The 10239-nt window shown below is 48.3% G+C and overlaps 2 protein-coding genes across 2 annotated transcripts in view; both read left to right on the top strand.

Moving 5' to 3' along the window:
* The first annotated feature begins 1730 nt into the window (after positions 1–1730).
* LOC102387462 (lymphocyte antigen 6E-like) lies at positions 1731–3922 on the top strand. Its single transcript, XM_006031068.3, has 3 exons — positions 1731–1836; positions 2736–2855; positions 3447–3922. Exons 1-3 carry the CDS (start codon positions 1785–1787, stop codon positions 3653–3655), a joined length of 381 nt encoding a protein of 126 aa, XP_006031130.1. The 5' UTR covers positions 1731–1784; the 3' UTR covers positions 3656–3922.
* Positions 3923–9534: 5612 nt separating this feature from the next.
* The window catches only part of LOC102387204 (lymphocyte antigen 6E-like), a 4959-nt gene continuing 4254 nt past the window's right edge, over positions 9535–10239 (top strand). The window contains exon 1 of the mRNA XM_006031067.1: positions 9535–9599. Coding sequence (XP_006031129.1) covers positions 9548–9599 — 52 coding nt within the window. The 5' untranslated portion in view covers positions 9535–9547. The remainder of the gene's footprint in view (positions 9600–10239) is intronic.

The raw sequence follows: 10239 nt of genomic DNA, 5'->3' as shown, positions 1-10239 counted from the left end.
AAACCAAAAGTTGGAAAGAGAGGGAGATGGAGAAGAGACTGGGGGGATGGCCAGCAGCAGGTCCAGCTATAATTTGCAAAGCAATACGGCATGATAAACTGCTCGAGCCATTTTGAGCAACTATGGGGACCATGGGTCCCATGATGACCATGGAAATGGTTGTGGGGCTGGGGACAGGATTGGTGAGGAGAGGCTGAGGGAACTGGGCTGATTTAGTCTGGAGAAGAGAAGACCGAGGGGGATTGAATAGCAGCCTTCACCTCCCTGCAGGGGGGCTGCAAAGAGGATGGAGCTGGGCTGTTCTCAGTGGGGGCAGATGGCAGGACAAGGAGCAATGGGCTCAAGCTGCAGCAAGGGAAGTTTAAGTTAGATATGAAAAAGAACTGTCTTGTGAGGAGGGCAGTAAAACACTGCAATGGGCTCCCCAGAGTGGTGGTGGACTCCCCATCCTTGGAGGTTTTGAAGACCCGGGTAGACAAAGCCCTGGCTGGGATGATGTAGTTGGGGCTGGTCCTGCTTGGAGCAGGGGGGTGGACTAGATGTGACCCCCTGAGGTCCCTTCAACCCTCGTTTTCTATGATTGTATGCTTCCATCTGTAAGGAAAGAGAGGAGAAAGAGAAGGGGAGCAGGAATCAGCTGCAAAAAAGGCTGGAAGCCTGGAGCAAGCCTCACTTTGCAAAGGTGTCAGGGAGGGGTGGGACAGGAGATGTGCACCAAATGTAGAGCACCTTATAGAAGTGCTTGAATAACCTATTATTTATTTTTACAGACACTTACAGCTGCTGAAGACCTTTTTTTTTCAAATGCAAAAATGCAAACAGATCACCAGATATGTCAGTGGGTGGACCTATGGTCTGGCTGCTCCTCATTTCCCACATTTTCATATGTGACCTCAATTTTCTTTTTCAAACTATTCAATCTGTTGATCATTCTGGACATCTTGAAGAGATTCATTTTCTAAGTTCATGTGGCTTACTAAATAGAAACACTTGGGTTTGTAAAACTGTCTGTTGATAAAGACCCTGAGAAAATAAAGATGTGAGGTCATGGGGAAATCCAGTCGGACAAGAAATGCTTTCCAATCGGTCAAAGTTTCGATAGCCTTTTTTTTTTTTTGGCTCTGTGTTTTAAGGCTAATTAAACACAAATTTCTCCACTCCTCTGTATCCTTCTCTTCCTGGCTGGATTTATGCTGTCAGGAGAAACTTTTGAAGAAAATTCACTCCCAGCGCCCCTAAGGTACTTTCCAAAATAATGCAAAAAAAAAAAAAAAAAAAAGGGAAAATATGTCTCAGTGATGCTTCCTATTTTAACATGAAAAGCTTTCTGGATACAGGACAGAAGCTAAACCCAACACAAGGCAGAAAGGATCACAAACTCATAAAGAAGTAGGGCTGGAAGGGAGTCATCGCATCCAGCCCCCTTGCAGAGGCAGGAGAAGACACTTTCCAGGGAGGAAGGCCATTTTTGTTGACGATGGGATTTCTCGTACCATCTTCAGAAGCAGTAACGACCTGGCTTCTGCTGGAGATGGGGGCTGGATGGACCAGTGTTTGCTCCTGGGAGATGTCTCTAGAGGAAAACTAGCAGGAGGACAAACAAGGAGACTTCCGCTGGGACTGCCAGCAGAGGTTACTCCCACACCCAGGTGGACACTCATCCATCCAGCATGTGTCACTTCAAGTGACACCCCAAATTATTCCATGACAACCCAAAGCAAACATAGCTCAGGTATAAAAGCAGCCCGCAAGGCAGTCATGCAGGTGGTGAAGACAAAGCAGCGATGAAGCTTCTCCTGGTGGCTTTGGTGGCCGCAGCCCTGTGGGCAAAGCCAGGTAAGTCACCGATGCAGATGAGACCGAGCAGGGGAGGGAAGGGCAGGGATGCAGGGAGGTTTGGCAGCCTTTATAGCGCTGTTTGCACTGACGGATGCTGCAATTTGTGGCCTGCTGGACTGTGGATAGTGGCAGTCTGTGGTCTCTGGCTTGTGCTGGAGTTCAACGTGTTTTTCAAAGTGTGTTTCTCTGGCTTGTGAAAATGAGTTCAACGTCAGGTGTGAATTGTAGTAGGTCTTCTCAACAGATGCAAGCCCCTCTTTGAAGAGGATGTGGGAACCACAGGTTGGTTGGCTCCAGGGAGCAATAACCAGATTCCTCTTTTCATTGAGAGAAACCTCTTTCATGGGAGTCTCTCCAGTTTGGCTTCTTGCTTGCTAATTTAGCTCACTGAAATGTTGTAAGGTATCATTAAGCAATGCAACATGTTACTAACTTATGCCAAGATATAACGTGTAGGTACATAGCTGTTAACGAGCCTCCTCCAACGAAAGAGGATGAGTAGCTACTGTGGAATCGGCTGGGGAGTGGAGAGCCTTTATTAAAACCTTTCCTGCAGATCCAGTTTCATCTCATCAGGGATTGGCAGCTGAGATCCACACGGTTGAGAAAGGAGATCAGGCTGAAGTCCTGGCTAGCGCGTGGGATGAGCAATGAATCGCGTTCATGAGTCAAGAGCTGATATGGATGATTTCAGCTGACCTTTTATTCACAGTCAAACTAATCAATTTTCCCCTCTATGTTTTCTGATGGAAAATGTTGGCTTTGCTCTATTTTTCTGCCCCTCCTACTTTGTCTCTTTCCTGCCCTTCCTTTCTTGCAAGAGTTCACGTTTAGCATATCTAGTTTGCAGATGTTCCTAGAAAGGTCTAAGCTGTGTGTTTGTGCTCTTTGAACAGCTGACTCCTTGACTTGCTATGTATGCGATAAGGAGGAATCCAACTGGAATTGTCTCAAGCCGCAAACGTGTGCCAAGGAGGACAAATACTGTGTCACAACGCACTCCACCGTGGGGCTCGGTAAGTCTCAGTCACATCTCGGGAAGGTTGCGTTGAGCTCCGATCTCTCCCGTATACTTGCCCAGCAGCTAGAAGGTAGCTTATTTGGCGCTGTGAGATGACCCAGGTCCCCAGAAGCCCTTGAAAGCCATTCTCAATCATGGTCTACATGACCACGAACTAGCCCCGCTGCAAGGATATCTACACAACATCCCTCCAGCTCCTAATCCCTGCTCCAGCATGCAATAGGCCCCATCTGCAACCTGGGAAGGTCCCTGGAGGGGCTGGTGTCCCTTTTGGCTTTGGTTCAGTCTCTGCCAAGGATGCTCCCAACCTACCAATGTGGAACAGCTGGGGCTGCTGCAGGATTGCGGCATACCATGGCCTGACTGTAATGCTCTTATGATGGCTTGCTTGGACCTTAGTGGACAGATCAGGGCACGATGGGTTAGAAGCTGAGTACAACAGCTGCTGAGAAAGAGTCTGTCCCTTGGTAATTGCTTGATAACCCGTGTCACACCACTGTCTCGATAGCAAAAAAAGGGAGGGTCAGAAGTCCTGTGGGGGGTCCTAGGCACTGATTGTCCACCCTGGTTTTCTCTCCTAATTAAGGCAAGGACAAAGAGCCTCGCATTAGCAAGTATTGCTCTGCCTTGTGTCCCGAAACAAACCTGAACATCGGCATCGCCTCCTTTTCTGCCTCCTGCTGCGAGACCTTCTTGTGCAACATCAGCGGAGCCAGCAGCGTGAAAACCAGCTACACCGTGATGGCTGCGGGCATCCTGGCCAGTCTCCTCTACGTCCTCAGAGCTGGGCTGTGAAGGTCCAGAATAAAGGGATCCCGTGTAAAGGGATCTCCATCCCATCTCCTCCGTGCAAAGGTTTCCAGGGGGTGAATCCCCAGCCTCTGCCTGTAACCTCATCCTCATGGCTACCTTGGCCCTCAGGCCAAAATGAATGTATTCACCCCTATTCACCTCCACGTGGATGCCCCCTTCCCCTTCACTCACCTGCTTCGTTTTCTCCGAGTGTCATGTGCTGAACAGAAGCTGGACACAATAAAGATTTATTATTTTTCTTTTGTGTAAGCCTCCGATAGATCTGTCCCAGCCTTTGGGAAGCATGGGATGGGGGGTCCGAGTTGGAGGACGGGGGGTCTGAGTTGGAGGTTATAATAAAACTGAGGTTTTATTAGTGTCATGTGGATGAAACAGCGGAGGGACCTGACTTCCTGGCTTGGTTCCTCTTGTGCTTTTCCTTCTCCAGCCATTCCTTCCCCCTCCTGCTTGTTCACCCTTGAAATACCTATCCCCAAGCTGTTTGCCTCCCTCTTCTCCTCATAGCAAGGCTAGGAAGCCACCGTCTCCTTGTTTAGTGAGCATCACAAGGAAAGACAACTTGGTACCTCAGTGCCTGAGTCTCTTGGTACCTCTCTGAGTTGTTCTCGCCTCTCCCTGCCCATCCAGGATGGAGAATCCCAGCTGGGCGCATGGCAGAGTTCAAGGCCTCATGGAGAGCCCCAGGCAGCTGTTGGCACATCTGTATTTTTGATAGAGTAACTAAAACCATTGCAGGTCCAACTCAGAGGATGCCCAGGCCCCACGGTCTGAGCCGGCCTGGAGCAGAGCACTGCGATAAGCAAAAACGGTACCCCAGGCAGGACCAAGAACAACAGGGACACATTAATAGTAATTGCTCCTACAGTAGACAAATAAAACCAAGACATTTGAGATGATTGCAAGCCAAGAGCAGCGTCTGCTGGAGAGCACGACTAGCAGCTCAGGCTGTGTGATGGGGCACACCTGCTCTCAAGCCTGGTTGCTTAATCGTTGCCTCTGAGTTACACAACTGAACCTCTTGAGAAAGCAGAAATGATCCTTCCAGAGTCATGCATTAGCACAGGTTACTAGTGTGTACTCTACAGAATGACAACACTGCTCATTACTCCGCGTGACTTTGGGTTTGTGGGCCCAGCTCCTGCAAACGGACGCTTGCAAATGAAGGGAAGCGATTCTTCCACTCGGTGAGGCCTTCCCTAGAGTCCTGTGTCCAGTCTTGAAGCCCACACCTCAAGAAGGATGTGGACAGTGTGGAAAGAGTCCAGCACAGAGCAGCAAAAATGATGATAGGCCTGGGAGGTGAGACCGCTGAGGAAAGGCTGAAAGAGTTGGGGTTATTTAGTTATTTAGTTTAGTTGAGGTTATTTAGTTTGCAGAAGACTAAATAGACCCATTTAAGAAGACTATTTAAGAAGACTGGAGGGGGAAGGGGGGGATTTGACAACAGACTTCTTAAATACATGAAGGGCAATTATAGAGAGGATGGAGACAGGCTTTTCTCCTTGGCCACGGGGGATGGGACTAGGAGCAATGCAAGCTGCAGCAAGAAATTTAGGTTGGAGATTAGGAGGAACTTTCTGACCATGAAGCTGGTCAATCTTTGGACCAGGCTGCCCAGAGACGTGGTGCAATCTCCATCCTTGGCAGTTTTCAAGAGCAGGTTGGACAGACACTTGGCGGGGATGGTCTAGCCAGGGATAACCCTGCCTTGAGCAGGAGGCTGGACTAGGTGACCGGAGGTCCCTTCCAGTCCTACAATCCATAAGATCCTACAATTTAGCCAAGGTGATGCAAATGCCTTTTCCATCATGATCAGCAGAGCCACCTCTGTTGACGCGTGCTGTCAACAGCCCATTTTAATTCTTATTCAATTCTTATTCAATTTTTTTCCCTTTGCTGTTTGCAGATGTGCGCACTGTCTGGGTGGTAGAGGGGAACGTGTTGTTTCCTGTGGTGGAAGCCTGCACGTTACTTTGTTTCATGGGAGGAAGCTGGTACAAGGAAACGGCAGCCACACAGTTTTGCAAGGAGGAGATCTGGGTCCAAGGGCGAGCAAGAACCCAAGACAACAGGAGACCTCCTTTTTGCTTCAGCCTTCTGCTGTCTTTACAGCTTTTGAGGTCCTGACATCAGCTTCTGCCATTGAAGACTTGGGGTTGCATCCCCGTTCACCGTGGAAGACCCTGCCAGGAGCGTGAGACTCTGGGCGACAGCTCTGAGGATCGGTGAGACACACACGCCTCTCCACCCCGACAAGGCCTTGGTCCAAGGAGAGGATGAACTGTGAAACCCCCTGGTGATTATCCCTCTCTCAAACTCTCAAGTGCCCGTAGGCCCTCTGCAAAATACAGCTCATGCTTTTGGCTTTTGCAGTTTCTGGCTTCTGAGAGAGGCCAGGGCAAAAATAGCAAAACCTGTGAATCAGGCGGAGAATGCAAATCAGGAAGAAAATAGAAGCACAAAGCGACACCCACAGTTGCTGAAAGGCAGAGCATTTAAATATATATCAAGGGCAATCCTGCAGCCTGTGCGATACAGGAGGCCAGACTAGGAGTATAAACTGCCCATCTTCCTGCTTTTACCCCACAGTAAGTAAAACAACCACCGTAGCTTGCCCCTCAGTGAAATAAGACTACGTTGGCATGGTTTCTCTCCCTTATACCATGGGATAAGAGCCAGGAGATGGACAGTTCTTGCACATCAACTGCTCGGAGGTAAATCCCCACTTCCATTTAACTCGCTGCAATTTGTTCAGAGATTTACTCTGTGGCTGATCATCACAGCTCTTTCCTGCAGCGATAACATCTGGCAGTGAGTTGCACAGGTTGTTCCAGCATCTTGTGAGAGCGTATCTGCAGGGAAGCCTGTTATCCTCAGATTAGGAGAAAGGGAGCTAATTTTGTGCCTGTCTCTTCTTAAGTGAATCACTTTACTGGAAAGCTAAACACAAGTCTAACTAGCATTCGGATCAAACAATGGAAATGCAAAAACCTGCAAAACTGGGTATAGGCCGAACCCCAGGAGCTCTGAGCTCTTGGTAGTTGTTCAGTTCCCCTAAAAACTCCGGTCCATTATTCCCCTATTCCTCCCCAGGTTGCTAATCATAGATATACAATCATTAATGACATGCATCTACCTACAGTCTGATTGGGTATATGTGAATGAAAGGGGTTGAGCATAAAGGCTCCCTCCCCCCAAATTAAGTGAAGAATTTGTGATAAACACTCAACTTCTGTATAACGAGGATGGCCTTTCAGAGGCAATCGGGTAGGGTTGGACTTGACAATGAGTGTTATTGCTTATGGTTATCGGTTTTAGTCCATGCTTTCCTGTTTACATCAGGAAAAGCGTGGGATCTAGGCTTGCTCCCTATTCAAGGTTACTTAAGTTCATTCCAATCTTTGCATAACAGAGTCTGTATTTAAGATGGAGCCGCTTATGCCAAGGTTTCTGATATGTTCCCTACTGTATCTACTTGCAATCAGGTAACACCAAAAGGACTCGAAGAGGGCTAGAGAACTGCATGGAGAAGGAGATCATCTGAAGTAGGTAATATTTAACACAATAAAAAGGACACAATCCTTTATGTTCAGGGATTAATCAAACCACCCAGTGCTAGCAGTAGGGAGGGAATTTCATAATTGCCCAGAAAGGGCTTTCTCGTGCCCTTCCCTGATCCTGGATCATGGCCCAGATTTGACATGGTGTTTTTCATAGGCCAGTCCTAATATGTTTGCCTCCAGGAAGGTCCATAGAGGCTAGGTACAGTCAAAAAGCCCGAGGCTGAATTGATTCAGTCTTTGCAGGTTAGTTTAAAATGTGGAGATTAAATTGAAACAGAAGTGAACAGACATTTACTGTTGATTCAGGAAATACAGCCACAGGCCTTCAGTGGCTCAGGCCAAAAGCTGGTGGGGGGAGATAGAGCAGGGCTCTCTGGCACTGTTCACTTCCTCTTCCTGCTGCCCCTGAGGTCTCTGGGATTTGCAGTCCACACTTATAGCAGCAGGACTCTGCAGGGTTGCTTATCATTTCCTCTTCCAGGTGCCTCTGGGATTTGTAGTCCACAGCTGCAGCCAGCCTGAGGAGTGAAGGAAGGGGTGTTTAACCCCACTCCCTAGCCCCAGACCCCAGCTGGGGTTTGCTGAGGGGGCAGAAGCACTGAGCTAATGTTCTGTTACAGGTTTAAACCAGTTTCTGATCATCACTTAAACTGGGTTATGTGTCACTTCTGTCCCTAGCCAGAGTGATGCCGCTTGACTGAAGGAGTTCAGAGTGGAGAAAGACACTCATGAATAGTGGGGTTGGCAGAACTGATGTGCAGGGAGAAATTCAGATATACAGTCTGGGGTGAGAGAGAGTCAAGGACTCTCCCAAAGAGGGCTAGAAAACTGCACGGAGAAGGAGATCATCGGGAGTAGGCAAGATTTAAGTGTGTGAGGGCTTGGGATATATAAACTAGGGTCTGGTCTTGCAGTGCATCCACCTGGCAGGAAATCAAGCATCATCAAGGCAACAGAAATGAATGCATCTAATACCGTATTTGCTCATATACACCATGCATCCAAATATAACGTGCACCTTGTATTTGAAAGGTATGATGAGGACTTTTTTCCCCCAGAATAACGGCTGCAGAGATCAGGGACAGAGCCTAATCTTTAGCTGATTCACCCTCCGTTTCCTGCTTAACTAAAATCCCGGCTGCTGCTGAAGACTGATCTCTATGGGTGGACCTCTGACCTTGAAAAGCATTGTGAAATAGGAGAACAAACCAGAAGCCCTTACCGGCACAGAGCAAAATTCCCCTAAGGAAGGTTAGCCTCATTAGTGGAAGTTCAAGAACAGATGGTCTGTAACACCTGTGAATTGAAAAACAACGGGCCATTAACTCAATGATTCATTAATGGGGAACTGACTCAAGAGTAGTACCAGGGCTGCTGCATTGCAGGGCAAGGATCCCAGCAGGATGGAACCAGGCCTACCATAACTTTTGTTGCTCTGTGCTGGACTCGTGCCACACTAGCCACATCCTTCTTGAGGGGTAGACACAGGACCAAGTGAAAGAATCACTTTCCTTGATTTACAAGCATCAATACTGTTCATTCAACCCAGAGTGTTGTTGGCCTTCTACATTATTGGCTCAAAAATGTATCTGAAAAATCTTTTCAGCTATCAAATGCATGCTCCTCTCTTCTATTTGGGCAAAAAAACTCAACTTCCTCACTTAACACACAGGCCCCAGCTTGCAGGGGATGATTTAGGGGGGAAACGTGCATGCTGTTTGCAAGCAAAGTTGGCACCTCAGGCTCAGCTTTTCAGATCAATTAAGTCATGCGTGTGTGGACAGAGCTAATGGCCTACAAGGAAGAGGATCACACAGTTTGAGCAGGAAGCGGGTGTCAAAGGAGGAAAAAGTTACTGAAATATGAAGAAGACCTCCTATGAAGAGGACCCTGTGGAAACCAGCCTGACTTGCATCGGCGTCCACGGGGCTAAGCCGGCGTGCTCCAGCTGAGAACCTCAGACATTAACACTAAGATGGGAGAAAGAGGTGGCTGGACACAAGCCCGGGTTGTTTTGGACCTTGGGTTTCCAATAATAGTGCTGCTTCTGCTGGAAAATCCTGCCAAGAAAAACAATGCCTTCTCTATTCAGCACCTGGGAAAACCCCAGAGCTGCAGAAGGACTCCACATGGGTGCAAGCACACACCAAATAGACTCATGCCTGGAAACCTCCCACATGCATGCTACACACCCTTCCCTTGATCTGCATCTGCCCGTGTGTCACCTGAAACCTGTCATGCTGCTGCCTCCAATGATTATATATAATTTGCTCTTGGAGCATTTGCCCAGATCGAGAGGCTCTGGAGAAAGATGAAGACATTTCTCGTCGTCTTGTTGGCTGCCATCCTGTGCATTGAGCGAGGTGAGACTCTAACGCTTCTCCTCGGTCAGACCAAGATTATACAGATGATGGGAAGCCCCAGGATGGGCTGCCAGGTGGCGGGGAGTTGCTGTTGACTTCCAGGTGAAGATACGAGTGGGGTGTTGCATGCATCTAGTTGCAGACGGCACGTTCGCTGCCTTTGAGTTTTCAGTCATGGCTGAAATAAAAGCATTTCACCGAGCGTGCAAACCTATTCAAGGGGAGCCGCTCCATTAAATGACTTTGAATGGTACTGGATTGCATGGGACACTGGCTTTCCCTTGGGCTCGGAGATCTAACAGATGCAGAGTACAGATATCCAAGATCGTCGAAGGAAAATGGATCTCGCTCCTCAGGTTTCACCGTCTTTGCTCTGGGTATTTGTGTACTGGTCTATTCCTGGAGAGGGAGAAACAGAAATGTAGGAACACGTGAGAGCAATTACCCAGTCCTGCAGACTGGATCGGGGTCTGATGTAGTGTCTGAGATGCCTCTTACCACACCAGTGGCAGCTGGCTGGATTCCCAGTGTATTTCTCGCTGAACAAAGCTGTGGAGTCGAGTTGTAGATGCTGGAGATTTGCATTATCTTACTCACACACATGTTTTGCTGCTTTCTGACTCACATGACGCAACCGGCT

Source organism: Alligator sinensis, unplaced genomic scaffold (genome assembly GCF_000455745.1).
Source record: "Alligator sinensis unplaced genomic scaffold, ASM45574v1 scaffold1054_1, whole genome shotgun sequence".
Lineage (NCBI taxonomy): Eukaryota > Metazoa > Chordata > Crocodylia > Alligatoridae > Alligator > Alligator sinensis.
This window is presented reverse-complemented; position numbering and strand designations above follow the sequence as displayed.